Source organism: Dermacentor silvarum, chromosome 1 (genome assembly GCF_013339745.2).
Source record: "Dermacentor silvarum isolate Dsil-2018 chromosome 1, BIME_Dsil_1.4, whole genome shotgun sequence".
NCBI lineage: Eukaryota > Metazoa > Arthropoda > Arachnida > Ixodida > Ixodidae > Dermacentor > Dermacentor silvarum.
The window spans coordinates 43070184-43092297 of NC_051154.1; the positions used below are offsets into that span (position 1 = coordinate 43070184).

Here is a 22114-nt window from a genome sequence, read left to right on the forward strand (position 1 = left end):
TTTTTTAAAGAACTCCCAAAACTTTTTTTTGAACGATATACTTCTGGAATGACTCATAATAAACCGATACTCGTGCGAGGTGGATGTCAGCACGGAGTACAGTCCTTTTGCGTTACCTGCGAGGGAAACCTCTCGTGCATTGCCAAAATACAAGCGCCAAAGCTTACGCACAATGGGAACACTAGGATGTGGCTGCTCGGCGTGCGGTAGCATTCGAGCAGCTCCACAATGCCGTCGTGCTGGAGGCTGGCCAACATATGGCACTCGTGCTCCACTGTGGCGCGTGATTGCTGCTGGAAGCCGATGACCTTGGCTGCCACCTGCAGGCAGAGGAAGGCAACTAAGTGCAGGTCACGCAACGACAAATTAGCGCCCTTCCAATGTTTGTTTCTCCACTGATATAATGTTGTATATAGGTTTACGAGCGACTGGCCAACTTGAAGATAAGCTGCAGGCAACATAAACGTCGCTGCGTTCAACGCAGCGACGCAATGTTAATGCATTCCGGCAACGCCTAACAGCTCTGTGCCGGCGTTTTACTTCGAGAAGTAGGCTCAGTATCGCTCATTGGGGTCTTCGCACGTTTGTGGGGAGAAAAGCGACGGTGCAGGAATGCGAAGCCCGCGCACCTGAAGCAAAGGCGCGATCCCCCAAGCGCTTTTTTGATGGGGACGATTGTTATAAAGGATTACAAGATGAAGAGTACTGTGCCGTCATACGTTACCGCTATATTAAAAAAAAAAACAAAAAAAAAAAACATCGACTTCTTGCAGACTTTTCATTTTGGCTATGTGAAGTTTATATACTGTCTATATACTATATAAGAATTATGGTTCTTTTGTTCTATAGTCCATAGACTTCCGAACGGGTGGTTTGCAGAAAGTCCGCAGATAATACCGGACAAAAAGTGTAAGGTCATAAGTGAACTGTGCACATTCGAAATAAAAATAAATAAAAACACAATAACGCATATCCAACACGCTTGTTGCAATCTATATTTGTCAAGTGAAGTTTTAAACAAGCGGCGTGTCGATATTCCTTTTCAAGAGAACTTCTAATAGTGGAGTTTGTCGCAAGTTCACTAGGTTTCGATCGCCTTTTCTGCAAGCGTATCGGCTGCTGCGTCAGCAGCTGAATCGGGACGCGAGACAAATATGGACAACACGAGAGAAAATGGAGGGCTTTCACATTGGACAAGTTACAATCTGACACCCTGCGCACTAAATACTTCCTCCTGAGCTGCCAGCTCGCGAAAAAAAGCGACCTATGAGATGCTTTTCTAAAAGTAATAAAAGGAGGGAAGTGCTTACCCTTTCACCTGTTACATTGTTGATGCACTTCTTCACGATGGAAAATCGTCCCCTGAAAGAGCAGATAACATTAAACTGTAAGCTCGATAATGGGGGCTCAGTGAGCAGACGAGAGAAATAACGGGGCAGTATACATATTCACTGACGACACGCAAGGCCACGAAACAAAGCTTATTAAAAAAATAGATTCTGGGGTCTTACGTGCCAAAACTACGGTCTGAGTATGAGGCACACCGAGTGGGGGACTTCGAATTATATTTGACCACCTGGGATTCCTTAACGTGTACCCAGCGCACGGTACAGGAGGGTTTTTGCATTTCGCCCCCATCGATATGCGGCCGCCGTGGCCGGGAACCAAAACCGCGACCTTGTGCTTAGTGGCGCAACGCCATAGTCAGTAATCCACGCGGTGGATGTATACAATAATTATCTCTTCAAGTGCAAAGGAAGCGCAAGGCGAGGCGATGCCAATTGATCCTGAAATCCGGTCATATGAAAGTTCGGGAATCTTCCATTGGGGGGCACCACGCGTCACCTGTTGAATCAGCTTCGACTATATATATTCGATCAGGTACAACAAACTATTTCGATCGTCCCCCGGCTCAAACTTCGAAACATTAATTGAGGCGACTCTAATGAGCGTATTGTGGAGATGTCACAAGCTTGGCGAATTGATAACTTGTTCACTATACTGAAAAACAGTGCGGAGACACAATACAGAGACTATGAAAGTGAACAAGCGTTCAGCGGCAGTGTCGTGTGCTGTCTTCGCGGTTTATTTAGTTCCTAATAAAAAAAACTGCAGAAGGATGTTACGCACTCTTTCATTGTCTTCCGCAGCGACAGAAGTAGCTATACGCGCCGGCATCGACAACTTATTAAATTGAATTAAAATTGAATTAAAGATAATCGACTCAATATACAGGCGTAACTGACGCGTGTGCGAACACGCTTTGATAACTTTTAGATCGTTACTTTAACTTGAATATCCCCAGAACCACCGAAATTCCCAACTTATTTCCCCTAGCAAATAAAGAAAAGGTTTCCGCTCAAGAAAGCTAACAAAAAATTACACAGTACGTAGAAATAAAAAAAAAAAAAAAAAAAAACTTGCCTTCCACATTCTCCCACTTCGATGTATCCGGAAAAGTTCTTCTTCCATTCGACCACACCTGACTGGGATTTCGTTGTGTCACCTGCGTCGATACATGCATGAGCGTCAATCTTATCGAATTGTTTTACTGTACACGCGAACGGGCAACAAGTGTACTTTTATACAAGGAGTACATGGTATTCCCGTAGCTTGCACAGCGCTGCCGATCATGCTTATTTGGCTGCAAGCCAGAAATGTTATTTTTCAACGTTTTAAGTGCGATAGAGTTTATGCCCATGTATCTTGATGCCTTTCTTTCTGTCACTTTACACGCATGCAAACAGGACAAATGAGGTCAAGGAAGATGCAGACGAATTTATCAACAATGACCGAACAAGACAATCCTGAGTACGGAGCCAACGTTTCGACATGGGGACTTGGCTTCGTCAGGGAAATGACTGCTACATTTGGCAACGATACATGATGCGCACCATGCCTGCTTACGGAGCTCTGCGTGTCTACGGAGACGGCAAAGTCGCACGTGACCACGTATAAGGGGATAAGCTACTGTGTGGCGTTCGGGACAAAATGCAGATTGGCCTAAATCGTTGCGTTACGAATTGACTCCGCGGCAAAACGACAATGCCTCAACACCGTGCGTCTTGCTCCAGCACCAATAAAAACGACAAGGTCTGCAGTGTTTAGGAGCTGAGTAGATCGGCAGTCGAGGACAGAACGATCTACTCGCTTCGCACTGAGCAGAAGAGCGTTCCCGCGACATCTTCAGACGGGCACAGTGACAACATGCACGGTGCTTCAAGGGGTTGATGTTCTAATAAGGGACGGCCCAACTACATAGTGCGCCATTAATCATTCGTAGGGGTGTGCGAATAGTAGCTTTTGAGATCGGGTCGAATCAAATCGAATCGAATAGTTTGCGAATAATATACAGCCTTCTCACCAGCTATATCAAAACAATTTTCACGTCGTGGTACGCGACACTAGAAAGTTTCTGTCATTACACTGCACTGTTAAAAAGCATGCTCTACTTTAAAAGCACACATCGCATTAGGCGATGTACGTCTTAGGAGTAAAAAGCCTTAGGAATGACTAAAGAGTTATGTTCTGGGGTTAGCGTGACAAAACCACGATATGATTATGAGGCACGTCGTAGTGGGGGACTCCGGGCTAATTTTGACCACCTGGGGTTCTTTAACGTGCACCCAATGCACAGGTGTTTCTGCATTTCGCCCCCATCGAAATGCGGCCGCCGCGGCCGGGATTCGATAGGGGCGAAATGCAGAAACACCCGTGCATTGGGTGCGCGTTAAAGAACCCCAGGCGGTCGAAATTAACCCGGAGTCCCCCACTATGGCGTGGGCTGGGATTCGATCCCGCAAACTCGGGCTTAGCAGCACAACACCAAAGCTACGCCAACCCGGCAAGTACTAAAAGGTTTGTTCGCAAACTTAGCGCTCATCTGAGCATATGCGGTCATCCCTTATCACGTTAAGTTTAGAAACGCAGCCTTGCGGTCCCAAACAACATTTGTGTATGCCTTCGTGCCCAAACCAGAAATGCGGGCCGCCATCTGCGCGATGGCGGAGCGAGCAGAAAAAGAAAAAGAAAAGAAAAAAGCCCTTTTTCTCTATTTCGAATGGTCGCGGCATATGGTGCCACCATTGTATCAAGTATGTCGCAATGAAACGCCTTCATATTTAATACGACGGGAGGACACATGTGCTGCATCTATAATCCAAACAATACCCACTACCTATAGTGCCATGTATAAATAAACTTTTATTGATTCATTGTGGTTTTACCGGAAAAGCCCGGCTCCGTGAGCGACAGCGTGCTCTGGCACAGTATCTCCGCTGTGCATGTTTTTTTTTTTTTTTTTTTTTGCTTCAATTCCATGTTTGATCATGCGCAGTCGACGAGGTAAAATATTCGAAAACTATTCAAAAAATCATTGGATTTCCAAATAGCGAATATTTGATTCGAGGACCGAATCGAATAGGGGAGTATTCGATTCGTTTTTCGAAAGTTTGGAATATTCGCACACCCCTAATCATTTGACGACAGTTCAAATATTATACTCTCTTTTTTGAATACACACTTTGGAAGTTTGGATGGCGAAAACAATGCGCATGCACCTGTGACCGTAATTGCGTCAGAAGGTGGGCCCGGATTGCTCGTTCCAAGCTCCGAATGGCTGACGACACGGAACATGTAAGAGCCTGGATCGCAGTGGATCACCTGCGTACACAAGGTGGTCGCTGGCCCGGCCGGCTCCCAGAACTGCAAACCTGAGCGAAAGAGCAGCTAAGTTCATTTCACAGCAACCAACACAAATGAGAGCGGGCCCCGTCCAGAGCTGAGAGACGTTATACCTTTGACAGTTTTTTCAACCACATATCCAGTCATTGGGCAGTCGTCTGTTGCTTGCGCTGGTTCCCATTTTAATTGCAGCTTGGTCCCCTGGGCGTTCAACAACTCCGGTCGCCCTGGTTCGTTTGGCTTGCCTGGAAGAAAATCGTTCGCCTTGCTCAAGGGGCTTCGACAACGTGACAATTTGCAGGTGCAATATGTAGAGCGGCGCCCAGCTGTCTCTCTGTTTTCCTTCATAATTAAAAGCCAACTTGAATTTTTTTAAAAATGTTCGGCCCGCCCTTACACCCTGTGGAGATGGTTGACCAGCGAAGCTGAAAAGGGGCGGCCACGGTGTTTATCTTAAGGCTTATCACGCGTTGTTTCTGAACTGTGTTGCGAAATTATGTGCCACTTTACGCGCCCCTTTATGCCGACCGCCAGACGTTCCCTCTCCCCTTGCTCCCTCACACTTGGCGCGTGCGCACTCCACGCAGGCTGCACTACGTCACACGCATGCTGCGAAAAAACCAGACGGCCCCTTTCCTCTTGCTCCCTCACACTTAAGCTTGGCGCGTGTGCATTCCACGGAGACGCTGCGAGGGTGTATGTACACCCGGCGACAAAATAAGCCGGGGCATGAAATCTGAGAAAAAGCTGAATATCTCCGCAGCCTGTAGCAGTAGCCAGTAAAACTGTATACGACAATGTCGTTAGCATATTCTAATCGAAGCCCGAAATGCAAATACCAGGCTGCGTTGTGAGGCTGTGGAGATATTCAGCTTTTTCTCAGATTTCATACCCGGCTTATTTTGCCGAAGGGTGTACGTCACCAACACGTGTTAATTCGCAGTGAAAGACCCAGACATTCCCTCTCCTCTCGCTGCTAAGTCCTCTCCAACTCGTTTATAATATTTTTTTCGCGCATGCGCACTGGTTCCGGCGCAGGGTCCTCCTGGGCCCGGACGGGCGTTTCGCCTATTATAGGCATTAAAGCTTCGTTGTAAAAGGAAGAGATAGGAATTTGTGGCTCCATCTCCTTGTTCTTCTTCTGTCAAATGTGAGAACCGCTACCGAATCAACGAAGGTGCCATTTGTAGCGGTGACGTAACACGGCGTAACAAATGAGAGACATCAAAGGAACCCGCGGAGCCTCACCGTCTGGCGCGGCCTCGACTGCCTCACCCACATGCGCAGCGGATGAGAATTTCACGAGTACGACAGCTGCGTGCGACAAATGCATTTCTTTGTCTTGCCACGGCATCGTTTCTTAGTGCACTGCAGGACGAGTCGGCATTAACAGAAAAAAAAAAAAGAAAGAAAAGGGGAGATAAAGAGAAAGAGAAAGAGAGAAGATTACAACGCGTGGGTTATTTTGCTTCTTTTTTCTTCTACCTTTTCTTGCAGTCAGGACCTTCACGATCCTGATGTCAGTGCCATATGGCTTCCTTCGCGCACGGTATAAGCAAGTCGACGACCGCGCGTGAAAGAATGAGTTAGCAAATGACAACAAAGAAGCTTGTTTTCCTGCAAACTTTGTGGTGTGTACCCTCTGTAGTGGTCTGGTGCCGTTATTTGAGGAGTAAACAAGGGAACTACGCTACCGGAAGGTACCAGACTATCAGCTGCGCTAGAAAAACCCATTAAAAACAAACGAACAAAGGAACAAATAAACATTTAACCACAAGGAAAGTAGAAAAGAAAATTATGCTATTTATTTCACGCGAAATAAAGTAATAATCTTGCTCATCGATGTTCGTAGCTGTGCCGGACATCAAAATTTTGGCGGTGACCGCCTTTTAAAATAATTATTTGGCAAATTTCACCAATAAAATTTAATTAATTATATTAAAGCACTTGTTCTCAATGTATTTCCACGTAGTAGGAGTCCTGAAATCTCGCATGAGTTCCGATAGTCTCGTCTCGTGGCAGATCCATGAAATACATTGTAGCTCTACCCCTTAAAAAATGCCTAGTAACATTATTTAGAACTCCTACCAACTTTCTATTTACTTTACTGACAGTCTATTTACATTTACATTCTAGTAACATTTGTTCATACACCGTCAAAATGCTTTTTTCTTACTGTATAAAGAATACTTTAAATACACCGTTAAAATACTTCCTCCTTACTTTTGTATAACGAACATTTGTTCCACAAAACCTTCCTGAAGCGCTTCAGGAAGGTTTTCTTGGAAAATATGTATAACGGCAATATGCTCACTGCGCCACAACTTTGCGGACTGATGTCTCAAAACTAGTGCTAGTATTAGGTGGAGGAGGAGGAGTGTTTTAAAAAAGTAACAGCAGCCTGACTATTTACTAAGACGAACATACCACACGTACCATGCTCGGGCGCATGGAAAACACTCGGAAATAGATGGAAGCATTCGTTTATTAGAAAAGCCATCTAACACAATATGACGATTCCTTTAGTCCCTGAAAAGGTGTCGCCATTATGTATCAGGTACCGTTCCGGTTAAGCGAATGCTGGCATCTACCACGAACTTTTTTTTTTTTTTAATGTGCCCGAGTTCATCTTGTGGCATGCTCTGTCAGGGAGCTGCGAACACAGTCTTGCGAGTTCTGTGGTTAGGCGTAGTGAAACCTCACGACACTCCCAGATGGATCAACACTATGAACGTGCTTCTATCCCCGTGAGAAAACCCTACAATTGTATAGATACATTTAGAAACACTCGGACATTAATCCGTGACGTTCAAGCAATTAAGTGGCGACGCTACAGGAGTGGTGTGTATCCGAACCATCGCACAGCGTTTTAGATGGAATACGGATATTTCCATGACAATCGATTCAAACAAGAATGCAGTTATTGCAGGTTTCTCTAGTGGATCCCGATTCCGTTCATTTTTCACAGCCAAGGTCCATACATCGCAAGAGATAAGTTGAAATTTGTCTCAAAGATGTGTCTCATACCTTGGGGTACACAAGGCACGGTCTTCTGTTTTCCCTGTTTTGATATTAATTTGCCTGTTCTGTTTTCAATTTCCCGCTGACTGTATTAAACTATACTCGTTTCGCTCGGGACAAGTATACACACGCACCCGTGACGAGGAGGCGCGTGGAGGCGGCCAGCCGGGTGGCGCCGTCCACGACATGGTTGCAGACGTACAGGCCGGCGTCCAGGGGCTCGCACTGGGCAACTTCCAGGCTGCTCGAGCCGTCGGTGTGCAGCCGCGCTACGCAGCGGTCGGCCAGCGACTGCTCGCGGCACGACGCCGCGGCACTCGCCGTCGTCCACGGAGGCTCCCATGCGGAAGAGCACGGGCGCCCCGTCTCCCGGGGCGCGAGCCCTGACGCAGCTGCCGTCCGGCAGCCGCCACGACACCGCCCCAGCCGCCGACCGGAGGGAAGGAACGTCGAGCTGGCAGCGCAGAACGGCTTGGCTGCCTGGTGCTGCCGCTACCACGCTGGCCGGCGTCGGCTGTGGCAAGACAAACAGCGGCCATACTGTTTCAATGAACCAGCTCGCTTTGGAGCAGAGTAGGAAGAGTATCAATGGTGGTTCGCTGTCGGTACTGGTAAACCAAATTGCGCGCCTTAGCTTCTCTATACTCACTATACCACAGACAATGTTTGCTCCTAACTTCTACATAATATTATCACTTTTTGACATTTTGTTTTTGTTTTAAAGGATTTTGGTCGCACTATTTCTTCGTTGAGTGTCTGCCATAGGTTAATGACGCGGCGCGCTTTTATTTTTATTGCGATAGCAATTATATGGACACTTCAACCGGATTTCTGCCGTCGCCGTGAGGTTCCGTATAAAGTCCAAGGGCGATAAAATCGTCGCCGCGCGCCGTGTGCGCGAGAGAAAGCGCTCGGGGGAAGCGCGCTATCACAGAGAGTGAACGCACGGCGGAAAGCAAACGCGACCGTCGCGCGAAAGGCCGTGGGGGTATGGGAGGGAGGGAGGGAGGCGGGGCAACGCTGTGATGCTTCACCAAATGCTCATCTTGCAACCGGGCGCAAGGGGAACTGGCCACTCAATCTCCCACGCGAAAGCAAGAAAGCGGGAAGGCAGCGCGGGAGGGAGGGAGGGAGTGAGGGGGGGGGCAGCGCTCCTCTGCCAACAACTTCTCTGCACAGCTCCTCTGCACTTTGCCCGGCGGTGGCGGTCGCCCGCACCGTCTCTTATCTCCACACGGCTCTGACATTTGTATGCGCTGTACATTCGCCGCTCAGTTTCGGTTGAAGCGATAGACCACGCGAACCTTCGCCCGCTTCGGCGGCTGCGGCTGCGCTTGCTGCCCGCGTTTTGACGGTCGTTGTCTGCGGTCATTCAGTGTGATCTATTCATGTTTGCTTGTGCGCGCTGACACCATGCTTGTTAATTCAGTTAGTAAGCGAATGTGTCCAAGTTTATGCAGCCGATAAAGCTATTATCCGTACTCCGAATAGCTCTCTACTAATTTGCTATCGCAATTGATGCTTCGCCTTTCGGGCGAAACTGCGACATTTTTTAAAAACCCGAATGTAGTGCTTCATTCGTGAGACGTACAGCAGAATGCGCAGTTAGAATATGTACTTCGAAAGTCTACGCTCTCGCTGCCATTGATGCTGCCACATGCTGGCCGTTGAGGCACTTGCGTTTCCTATTCGGGAGATCTGCATGACAAGCCATCAACAAACGCTACATGTGCGACGCGACTCTTCTAGGCCGCAAAATGGAACATCGAGTGTACATAATGGATGACCTCACCCAGAGTATCAATAGCCGCAAATACTTTAGTCACGCCGGCGTAAAGGCGTACCACGACACGCGGTCTTGTGGTCAATATGCTCAATCTTCCAAACGAGACCGAAATCAGCGCGTACAACTTTGTACAGCAGTCAGATAGTGTGCTGAAATATTTGCATTCAAACGCATAGATGAACGAAGAACGAGGCGTTTTCTTCGTCCTGGACCACGATTTTACATAAAACGTGGAACGTAAATAGTCTAGACCACCCAACCGTACAATCATCGCCTTCTGTGGCAGTGCCCTGGTACTCGGGATATTAGGCACAAGATGCTCTGGGAGGCCAAACTAAAGCCTAATCTTCCAGAAGACTCTACCCGTTCGATATAGAACAATAAATGCACAAACTCTTTGCTGCAGCACCTAAGTCCACGCCGGCTGTTATTCCGTTAGTCGTCCACAAAAAATGTGGGCCGATCCTGGCCACAGTGCAGAAAGGGTCCAAGCGCAATGGCACATACCCCTGTGAACTAGCAATGGAGGAAGGAAAAAACTGAGGAGAGGCCCTACCCCATCCGCGCGCTAGGAAAAAAGTGTGGAGGAAGTGATGTAGTCATGGTATTTTTCTTTATTTTTTCACGATTTTTGCGCTGTAGCGGCCATGTTGTCGTGGCACAATGGCGGCTTTGTTATGGTGTGTGCGCTCACACGATGTTGCGCCATAGGTTTCGTACCGTGGCAAAGGCGTCGTGTTGGCAGGCTTGCGTTAGTCTCTGTATTTTGTTCCGCTGTTTTATCTGGACCGTGCTCTCCCGTATGTTGCTGTGGCCAGGTGGGACTGAAGGAACTCAAACGCGTGAGATGAATGCGCATGCAACGCTGTATACGCTATGTACCGTGCCATGGCAATGGTCACGGACTAAGGAATATCTGCGGAAATTTTGCCCTCTTCGGCGGAATCATACTAACTTGCCATTGTAGACCGAAACCACTGTTTCAGAATCTGTACAATGAACGCCTTGCAGGTCAGTGACAGTCGTGCAGTATTCCCGCTTTTGACAGCGGGTGATAATACGTATAACGATGATAACATAGAATGTTATGCAAGAATGCACAATCCTGACTTTAGAACTTTGTGTTCAGTAACAACTTGCTTTTGCACATATTAAAACACATGTTGCTCAACTGTTACTTGTATCTCGCAGTACTCGCGACAGCACGAGTTCGTTTAAGGAGAGCGCTTTCGAGGGTCATACACACCTGCACAGGTGTGCCGGTGGAGTTTTACGCGGAATATGTGCTTCAGTTTGCTGCCCTCGACATCGGCATTCACAATGCCTGCTTACCCACCTGTAGTGTTTCATGACCTATATGTGCACGTTGCATGACGTTTACAGTAGCGCTCAAAGCGCTGCATTCATGCAACGGCGCACCATTCACGGAAGCACACATTCAGTTAGCTGGGCTGATAAAGCATCTTTATTTTTATAAAAGCCGGCAAAAGCAGCGAATTCGACCGCACGGTCGAATTTGCAAAGTTCATTACGAACTTTTTTAACATGACGTCGACGACGGTAATGCGATTACACATTGCGATTACATCTTTCGGTTTAGGATCGCTGCGGAGCACGTGCGCCCGGGCAGCCCGGTTGCGCGCAGCGCGGCGTGCATGGTTTCGCGAGAAATGTAAACAAGAGAGGAGAACAGAGGAGAATCTGCCACGACAAGATGGCGGAGTAACGCCAACTTCCGGCGTCACTTGGCTTCACAAAGAGTGACGTCAGGGCCCCTCCTCAGTTTTTTCCTTCCTCCATGGAACTAGCGAAGCTGAGCCTGGCCAAGTCTAGCTAAGCATGGTTGGGACTACTTAAGTTTAGTCAGTCATCGATAGCCAATCGATAGCCAATTTTTTTTTACTGCATATGCCTCGTGGCAAATACCCCGAATTAAAATAAAATCGGCGGATCCCACGTAAATGTGGGAGTCGGTTATAGGCGAAGCTTTCGTTGATGTTTGCTGAAATGTTGTTTTTGCCTCATAACATGGCTCGTGCAAAATGTCTTCACTTCATATCCCCTTCTTCGAGCACTTTTGTGTAGCTCAACGCTCCTCGCACGCACTGGTTCCGTTTTGGTTGGTTGTTTGGTTGGTTTGCCTCAATCTACGGTTCATATACCCGCTATGGAGGATTGGCCAAGAATCGATTTTGTTAAATTAACTCGTTTCCACACACTCGGCCGCAGTGGCGCACCGACGGGGGGTGGGGGGGGGGGGGGGGGGGTTGAACCCCCCCCCCCCCCCTGAGGCCGACTTAACTCCCCCTTTTGTTTAACCCCTTTTCTTTCCTTACGCATTTGAGTACTGCAACTAAGATGTAAGACGCGCAATCGTCTGCACACTCGCAAAAAGCGCATTTTTTTGACAATTTCCCGTGAAGAAATCGAAATTAGTGCTGTTTAGATGGTATTGGCAAACTGTCAACCCCCCCCCCCCCCTGGCAGAGATCCTGGGTGCGCTACTGCTCGGCCGCTTCGTTGCCAACTTCACTTCTCTGTAGCTCAACGCACACTCGGTCAGTGCACGCTGTGGTACCATTCTGTATTCCCTTCACTTCTTTCGCCTCGCTCAGCTGCTTTTGATGCCAACTTTTTTCAATTCTCTGCAGGTGACTTCTTCAATTTTCTGTTGCCGACTTGTTCACTTCTTGCATCTTGTTCTACTTGTCTATTCGGGCTCCTATAGCAGGGGCACGTACCCGCTCTAGAGGATTTCCCGAGAATGTTCACATACCCGTGAACATGCCCAGTTGTAAATATCCAAGTGCTCAATTAAGTGGTTGCATAATCGGCAAGACAGCAGTAGCCTCACCCGCAAAGTTGAAAAATAAATAAAAGACCATCCGTATACACGAGTGAAGAGTGCAAGATATTTCGTTAGCTGTAGGTACACGAAAGAGTATACTCGCCTCAGTCGGGCTGTTTCCTCCAGTGGAGAGAGAATTCTCGTCCTGAGACTTTCGGTGCTTCTTGTCAGTCTTGTAAGTCTTCTTCAACCGCAAAGACCACGGCCTCCTGCGTAAAATACCTCGTGATGATTCTAATATATGCACAAGCTGTAGAATGAGCGCTCTCAGTATCTCCCCCACCCCCTTATTTTCTTTCGTTTTTGTACAAAAGTCATGATACCGAGAGCCCAGACAAGTTCAATGTGCTTCCTGAAATGTGCAACGCTTATTGTGAATATGCCCGCGAACTGAAAACTATGTCCGAGCGATTTCAAAGAAAGCAAGCTGACTTTGTCCCACAAGGTAGTATTCTACAGACGTTCCAGATGAAATGCATGCGCAATATAGCGTGATTAGCACATCTTTGTGACCTCGGTTAGCACTTGCGCGGGTTCAAATTACGGGCATGCTGAAAAGTTCTCGGCCCAGACAAGGCAATGACTTGGAGACACGAAACCTCCAGAATATTAGGCGTATACTACCTGCTAATTAAAAAAAAAAGTTAAGTGCACTAGAACACCAATGTCTGAACGTCCTTAACCCGTCTAAGTACATCAGAAGGCTATAGACTTTTTAATTCGTTTCTTCTATTTTTTTTTTCGGTTGGTGCACTCACGCAACACTTAACTTCACTTTAAGCGTTTTACACGGGGCAAAAAATGACGTCACGCGGCAAAAGACACTCAATTATTCAGCGCAATGAAACCGAACACGGAGATCACACGACACAGTAGCAACTGGCAGGCTCACTACTGTGTCGCGTGCAACTCCGCCTATGTAGAGGTGCTGCTTGCTTCTGTCATAAGCGCGAAATTTGCATGTTGATGCGGTTGTCGGTGGCCGGGCCGGCACTGCTCACCCGTTACGCAGAGTCGCACCGTCCTCGGGTCCTGCCCTGTGACCGACTGCCGTGAAGCTGGCCACCCGCCGCCACGGGGACGGCCGCTCGTCGCAGGGGCTGCAGAGCGGTGTCAGCTGCTGGCTGGGCGATGGCGGCGGCGACTCTTCCGGTCGGCGCAGAACCGCTTGGCGATGCCTTTCCCATTCAGAAGAGAAGGAAACGCCTGATGAGCGGGAATTAATGCACGGTAGCGCGGTCTAACGCTACGCGCTTCGTTTGCGCATATAGGAGGGTCGATCTCCTGGATGTGGCCACATTGAGTCCATGGCATCATTACAAAACAGCATCGATGAAGTCACATGTAAGCGGAGAATTCTAACGCGCGCCGTGATAAAATGAAGCAGCTGAAGATCCTTCCTAGTCTTTGCCTATTTTGCCAGTGCGCTCTAAGCGTCACATTTCTCGATAAAGGATTAGCGAATGGCCGCTGCTAGAGCGCTGGCCGATAACAATATGGTTTGCCGAAGAATATTTCGACAAACTGCTTTTTTTTTGCACATTTAGCGACATTCTTGAAATGGTGACCTCCGTTGCTCAGTAGATGGTGGACGAATTCAGTGCCATAAAGAAGGATGAAAAAGGCGGGAGGATCTGGAGGTGGCGACCACGAGACCTTAAGAGCGCAAGGCACATGGAGACATTCGCGTGGTTAGCCCCTTCAATCAGTGTGCACATATGTGTACGCGACTAGCTTGTGTCATTTCTGTTCAGCGGTGGCAAGGAATTAACCACAGACACTAAGAGGACTCTTTACCTCGGGGGCTCCTATCTAAATATATGGGAATGGATAAATCATTTTTCTCAGCAACCACGGCACCGAATTTGATGAGCTTTATTGAAATTAAAAGAAAAATCTAAAACCTAGTAACTATAAGAATCATATTTTTTATTTAGGCCGTCGAATTTTTTAATAAACAATGTTGGAAATGGCATAGTATCAAAAAACGAAACTATGAAGTTTACAACTCTATAACTCTGTAAAGAAAAACGATATCACAATTATGTTAAAAAATACTTAAAATACATCAGAATCGGAGAAAATTGGTGTTCTATACATCGGTCTGAAATATACCACTAATTCGTGAGTGGGACTTTTGCAAAACCCTCGTAAGCATTGTAACAAATTCGCGTAAGCTACAAATTGATATATCAAATTCGTCCGCTCTAACTGCTCTAACGGATGCATTTTACAGAACTGCGATATCTGTTTTTGGTGAAGAGTTAAGGATTCATAAACTTCGTGCTTCTATATTTTTTTAACTTGATGATTTCCGAAAATTTTTGCGCACGATATTATGCCTTAAGTAAAATTTCTGTTTATTATAGTCACTAGAAGTTAACTTTCTCAAATGCAACCAATTTCATTCAAATCGGTCGAGCGGTTGTCTTACAAAGGCATTTCTGCGTTTTATATGCATTTGAATAAGTGGCATCGGAGTTGGTCTCCTTAAGAGCTTCCTCGTATAGCTTAGATAAAATTGAACACCCTGCTTACGTTAAATGTGCTCCATTTTACTTCTGAGTGCAGTGTATCGCTATACAGACTGGCCGGCCACACAGATGAAGGCACTACCGTGTTTAACGAGATGTTCGACTGTGCCGCGTTCAGCGAGCAACGGCAAGAGTAATCTTTCCTCTCTCGTAATGCTTGCAGCAAAAAAATAACCTGTACATGCGCTTTGAGCTGGGCGTTCAATTCTTTTTTTTTTTATAAGAAATGAAATATGACTGACTGCACAATAAGTATTAGTTTGCATTTACGACTCACTAGAAAAATGCCACAAAGCGTCATCCTACAACATTCACTTGCTTTAACTGCAGTTTCCAGCACCTTGGCATAATGTGTAAATTTCGCACAATCGGTAGTCTATGGTAACTCGAGAGTGGAGGGGTTAGTAGAGAGTAGACCAACTCTGTAGCAGATGGTAGATTGACATTTGTAGGCGGCGGGAAAGAGACAAAAGCCGAAGCTGCTAACCCCGTGGCTCTAATTACCGTGTTTGTGAATCAGCGCATCCCGGATTAAAGGCGCGAATATAGTCCTGCGCAACGCGGGCGCCCGTCACGCGCGGCGCAGTTACGCTACGCATGCGCAAAGTGGTCGGTCTAAGTTAAACGTTACCTCGCAGCCAGGGGGCCTGGCAGCATTCGGCGCACTTTGGCGTAGCCAGCGCGGGAATAGAGCATGTCCTATCTCACGCCGGGGCCGCTCGAGCTATCTTGCCTAGCCGGCAGCATGCTGGCCAGCTCGGCGGCACCGAAGAGATTGCGCTGAGTTGGCGTGTCCGCCAAACGCAAAACCGCCCAGTCACCGCTGTTACGATCGGCTTGGAACTGCACCTGTCAAATGTGGGAATCAAGCTCGAGCGCCTTTCCCGTGACGAGATAATCCTCTTTCATCCCCGAGAGAGCGTCTGACCTCTACGGAGCAGACGAAAACAGCGAGCTACCAAGAAGGAAGACCCGAGGGAGAGGAGGTCGCCAACTTGACCGCCCGACATAGGTCTGACACTTCCACAAGTTCCCCGAAGGAGTCATCGGCAGGTTATGCCTGGAATCTGTATCTCTCCAATGTGGGAAGCAAGCCCCAGCGCTTTTCCCGTGACGAGATAATCCCCTTCAGCCCCGAGAGAGCTCTCACCTCTACGGAGCAGACGAAAACGGCGAGCTACCAAGAAGGAGGACCCGAGGGCGAGGGCTGCAGAAGATAGCGCCAACCTTTCCCTTTCCCAACGAACCACTTAGTAGGACTTCCCCGAAGGAAATGCCGGCCACCACGAGGGGATTTAAGGCCGTCCTGGCCCCCGTGTTAATCAGAACCGCTCGAGACTCGGATAGAGTCAAAACCATGTACCAATGAAGTGAATACAATCTTTTCTATTTTTCATCATCACGATGCCCGCCTTCATCGTCGTCTCCTGATTCCTGCGGTGACGACCCACCTCACCCGGTCGAGATTATATCACCGCGCACTCGTGTGCATGTGCACATGTGGTCCTACAGGTGGCTTTTATACCACCATCACCAAATCTTTCAACAAAGCCTATATAGAAACTGTTCTCCTGTGACATTTGTTTTGTATACCGCTGGTACAACCCATTCATATTGATCAGGTATGTTCACCTTCTGCAAGCGTGGCTGTTTAGACAATTGGGTAAGGCACTCGGCTTCTGAGCGTGGGGTCGTAGGTTCGAAATTCACCACCGCCAACGCTTTTTCCTTTCAAATTTGTTTTTTACATTATTTATAGCGATTCGTCTTACGTGACGGACGGGTTTCCTCGTTAGGTAGGCGTAGAAAGGCTTACGCATTTAAAATCTTCAATGGAGATGTTGTAGATCGCAATCAGAAATATCCAACTGAATTCTTTCCTTGAACATAGCTGCTATGATTTCATTTTTTTTTTCGGGGCTCCAAAGAAAGCGCGCGAAATCTGAAAACGTAACATGCGACTACGCGCATGCGATCAGTGACATTTAGTGCCCTGAAAACACGCTTTCAACGAATGATCACTGCTGCAAGCTGACAGGATGTATGAATAGGCCGTAAGCAAACGATACGCTTTTAATACAACGGTCTTCGCCTCCAGTTATGCCAAGACAATTCGCCTGCTGAAGCGATCGAGTAAATGGAACCATGTAGTATAGCGATAAATAGAGCACATACATTCTTAAAGCGCTGCCAGCTTTTTTGCTGTCCACAAACTGTGCGGCCAAGGAGGTTATTGCGGCGGATGAAGATGCATCTGAGACGACCCGTCGCCTCGAAACAATAATTTTCGCTTGCGGCCTATTCATTACATTCGGTTTGCGTGCAGCAGTGATCATTCGTTCGAAGATGTTTGCGGGCACTAAAGTCATTGCGCGTAAGCGCCTAGTCACGTGGTACATTTCCAGATTTCGCGCGCTTTCTTCAGAGCTCCGAAAACATGTAACCACTACAGCGGGAAGAATTCATTTGGATATTTCTCAATATGCTCTCCAACTTTTCCATTGAATGTATTGCGCTTAAATCAACACAATAAAAGTTGGTGAATTAATTTTTGCAAGTTCGTGACTTATGCTCATTAAAAAAATACGCCGAGTTGCTGAAGACAAGTCAAGAATACCGAATTGCATAAATTATTTCCCTTTAGTGTCAAATTATTCGTATTTATAGTACCAATCAAAACTTCAAAAATGAGGCATATATATGTTCCACTTTCTGACGTTTTCAAGGGTCATATAACCGAGCAGGGAAGGGACTTAAAAGGAAGCTTTAGCTCGGGCGCTTCTATCTAAATAGATAGGAACAGAGAAACCGTTTTTCTCGTCCACCATTGCACCAAATTGATGAGACTCGTTTCATTTAAAAAAGTTTAAATCTAGTGACTGCTGGCAGCAAAATTATGATTTAGGCCATCTATTCTCTTAAACAATTATTAAAAATCGAAAATTTTCAGAAAACGACACTACCAAGTTTACAACCCTGTAACTCAGCAACGAAAAACGATATCGCAATTCTGTAAATTGCATCTAATAGTACATCTAAGGCGGACAAAATTGATGTACGAGTATCATACACGGCTCTTAAGTACACCACTAATATGCGATTACAAGTTTTGCGAAACCCTTGTAAACATTATAACGAATTCACGTTAGATAAAAATAATACACAAAATTTGTGCTCTTTACAAAACTGCAATATCTATCCTTGGTGCAGAGTTACGAACTTGTAAACTTCGTGCTGCTATTTCTTCCAAACTTTAAATTAAAATTTCAGCTTGCAACAGTCATATAATTTGTATTTACTTCTCTAACGCAACACATTTCATTAAAATCGGTCCAGGGGTTATCTCAGAAAAAAACATTTTTGCGTTTTATAGGTAACTGAATAGGTGGCATCGGAGTTGGGCCCGATCTAAAGTTTCCTCTTGATTCACAAGAACACTGCACTCTGTGCTAAAATGGACACTTCAAAAAATTTGACACTAAAGACGGAGCTAAGCTAGGTAGGCAGGCTACAGAGACGCGCTCTTCCAGCCGATCTTTCCGCCTTTCTGGTTGCGAGAATTGAAAATCACGACCCAACATCCTCCTACTATTATTTATCCCTCTCATTCTCTAACCACTGTCATCTCCCTCACACCTTGCTTAATCCTTCTATGTACTTCCACTCTGATTTCCTCTCACCCCTTATTCCCTCACCCTCATCATTTTGTACTCATTTCCTGTTCTCGGCGGCAGGCTTGCAGGTGCTCAGGCACAAGGGTTCTTACCTCTCCGCTTTTGCCTAGCACGCCACCGAGCACAGGCTCGCCCCTCGTGCAAATAAATTACAATCACCTTACCAGTTTGCCTTGGTCAACGGTGCAGCGAAACGCATAGCGCTCATCCAAGCTGGCTTCTCCACAACGTGAGGCCTCGTAAGGAGAAGCCTGCTTCTGCGCTTCCATTCACTTCACGCAATCACAAATTTAGGGGTATGTACAGAGGGGTCCACTGTTAAAGGGAACACCGGAGCGCGTGGCGTCTGCTCTGCGCCACCGCCGGCCGGCGGCTAGAACTAGTTTCGCGCAGGCGCGGTGAGCGATGTGGGCGGTGATATTTCGTCGTCTGCTACCGTCTGCAGCCGCGCTTCATATCGTCGCAAAGCAACCCGTTCACGCATTCTGAAAGTTTGCCGGAGGCTGCATGGTCACACTCGGATAGCTAGCCGTTGCAAGGCTGAACGAGAATTAGACGGGGCAAAATATTACCTCGCAGGTACTTGTGCCGTTCGAACTCGCAAGGAAAACATGACAATTTTTGGCGGACTGTCTCTTTGGGATACAACAATAATAGACAGTATTTCTGCGTGTATAGTGGCCATCTCATGCGCGCTAAGGCATATTGGAGTCACTGCTGTGGGTATATATGCTGAACAAAGAATCCACAAGCGCCATTGAAGCTCATTCAGTAGAATTCACAGCGGTAAGATCGATGGAGAAATGTATTGGCATACGTAACGAGTTGAACTCCCGCAGTTGCAGACATTTTAGTTACGAGTAGATGTTCAAGTTTAGCAGCATGCCAAATTCTTCTAGACCTTTAGGTTGTTTACGTTTACAAATCGCTCCTTTCTGATTACGGTAGGCATTTTTGGGTACGCCTTCAAAACACTGAGTGCTATAACCGTTTTATTAGGACTTGACGTAAAATGTGCTCCTACAAACTGCCGTCATCTTGGGCTTCAAGAAAAACATGCGTCAAAACAAATAAAGAAAGCCTGTGCGTCGCTCAATATCTGGTTGCGTCGCCGTTTGCCTCCAGCACTGCCTTTATTCTAGAAGGAAGACTTGCATACAAGGCTTCACAGAATTAGGCATTTCGCTTCAAACGCTCCCATTCGGCCTTGACCGCGCTCCAAAGGCTGTCCGCGGAGAGCCCGTGCAGGCATTGACTTGCTAAGGCCTTCTTCATGGTACCCCAAACGTTTTCTATGGGGTTCAAGCCGGGAGACTGCGGTGGCCAGCCCAGAACTTCCACTTGGTGAGGCAGCAGAACTGATCGAGCTTTTTTGTGGTGTGCACATGGGATATGGCATGCTGGAAGAGGAAGTCATGCGGCTGGAAAGCACCATTTGCAGCATGAGGGAGCGCAACTTGTTCGATGACATCGCAGTATTTGTCGGCCGTGAATTTTCCTTCTAAGCTGACGAGAGGCCCGAGGCGATCCTTTGTCATGCAGCCCCACACGCTGACGACTGTCTATTCGATTAACTGTATTGAGCGGCCTCTGCGTTAGTTCTGCAATAGCGCGTTGTCTGTACTTCCCTTGCCACAGTTAAATACGCTGCCTTTCATCGTATGGCACTCGAGCCATCGTGGATTAGTGGCGAACGAAGTGCACACTTAACCTTTTCTGAAGCGGGCAGTGCTTTATGTATGTATCAAGAAGGCGAACAAAAGACAGCAGCGTCATTGCTGCTGGTGTGCAGGGGGACATTTGTTTGATTATAGATCAATCCCGTGACTTTCCTTCCAGCTGGAAGGAAAGTGGCTGCTTTCAAGTACGAACCACGCGAGCTGCTTTTCCGCGACGATCTGAAGCGCGGCACCAGACGGTAGCAGACGACGAAAGAGCACCGCCCACGACGCTCACTGCGCCTGCGCGAAACTCGTTGCAGCCGCCTGCCGGCGGTGGCGCAGAGCAGACGCCACGCGCTCCGGTGTTCCCTTTAACAGTGGACCCCTCTGTACATATAACGGACACTTTCGATTCTGAGACCGGCCGCAACGAGTGTCGCGCAGGCGCAGTGAGCGCTGTGGGCGGTGCTCTTTCGTCGTCTGCTACGGTCAGCTGCCGTGCTTCGGATCGTCGCGAAGCAAGCAGCTCGCGTAATTCGTGTTTGGACACAGCCACTTTCCTTCCAGCGGGAAGGAAAGTGACTGGATTGATGTAAAATCAGATAAATGCCCTTAACATCAGCAGCAATGACCGTACAGTCTTTGGTTCGCCTTCTCATATCATAAAGATTTACCCGCCTCAAAAATTTTTTACTGTGCACGTCGATTCCCAAGATTCAACCATAACTCGTGTGATAGCTCTTTATAAATTAATATGCTCGTTAAAGGCGCTTGTGGATTATTTGTGCAACCTACCCACTGCAGCGACTCGAATATGCAGTAGTACAAGTGAGATGGGCACTACACACGGAGAACTATTCTCCGATATAGATGTGCTACAAAGAGACATCCGTAAAAAAATGACCATGTTTGTCTCGCAAACTGAAACGGCAAGAATACCTGCTTGTTAATATTTTGCCTCGTCTAATTTTCCTCCAGCTTTGCAATGGCTGGCTATCAGTGTGTGGCCATGCACTCATCGGTCAACATTGAAAAGGTGTGATCGGCTTGCTTCTTTACTATCCGAAGAGCGGCAGCAGACGGTAGCAGACGACAAAAGTGCACCGCCCACGGCGCTCACTGCGCGAAACTTGTTGCAGCCGTCGGCCGGTGGTGGCGCCAAGCAGACGCCACGCGGAAAAAGGCAGAAGAAAATGCCCCTAACAACACAGCAGCAGGACCCGATGAAATCCCAATACAGCTAATCAAAAACCTCGGTCCAAAAAGCAAGGCACTGCTGACTAATGCCATAGAGCAAGTGATTAGAACAAAGAAAATTCCCGTTGGATGGCGTGAAAGCAAGATGAATCTCATCTACAAAGGCAAAGGAGATAAGGATAAGACTAGCTCGTACAGGCCAGTTACAGTAACGTCGGTGATATATAGGATGGCAATGCAAGCCATAAAATTAGAACTGTCGGAAGTGGGTGGAGGAAAAAAAATTAAATTATAGGGTTTTACGTGCCAAAACCAGTTCTGATTATGAGGCACGCCGTAGTGGGGGACTCCGGAAATTTGGACCACCTGGAGTTCTTTAACGTGCACCTAAATCTAAGTACACGGGTGTTTTCGCATTTCGCCCCCATCGAAATGCGGCCGCCGTGGCCGGGATTCGATCCCGCGACCTCGTGCTCAGCAGCCCAACACCATAGCCACTGAGCAACCACGGCGGGTAGTGGGTGGAGGAAAACGATGTATTGGGGGAACTACAGAATGGGTTCAGGCCAGGCAGACGCTTAGAAGACAATATGTTTGTACTAACTCAGTGCATAGATTTCAGTAGCTCAGAAAAGGCGTTTATGGATAGCATTTCTAGATATTAAAGGAGCTTATGACAACGTAGACAGGGAATTGCTGTGGGATATTTT

At 47.3% G+C, this 22114-nt stretch overlaps 1 protein-coding gene across 1 annotated transcript in view; it reads right to left on the reverse strand.

Moving 5' to 3' along the window:
- The window catches only part of LOC119461798 (kalirin-like), a 75314-nt gene that overhangs the window by 47373 nt on the left and 5827 nt on the right, over positions 1 to 22114 (reverse strand). The window contains 9 exon segments of the mRNA XM_049660823.1: positions 172 to 320; positions 1311 to 1362; positions 2425 to 2506; positions 4560 to 4712; positions 4797 to 4928; positions 7839 to 8017; positions 8019 to 8218; positions 12442 to 12547; positions 13340 to 13578. Coding sequence (XP_049516780.1) covers positions 172 to 320; positions 1311 to 1362; positions 2425 to 2506; positions 4560 to 4712; positions 4797 to 4928; positions 7839 to 8017; positions 8019 to 8218; positions 12442 to 12547; positions 13340 to 13578 — 1292 coding nt within the window.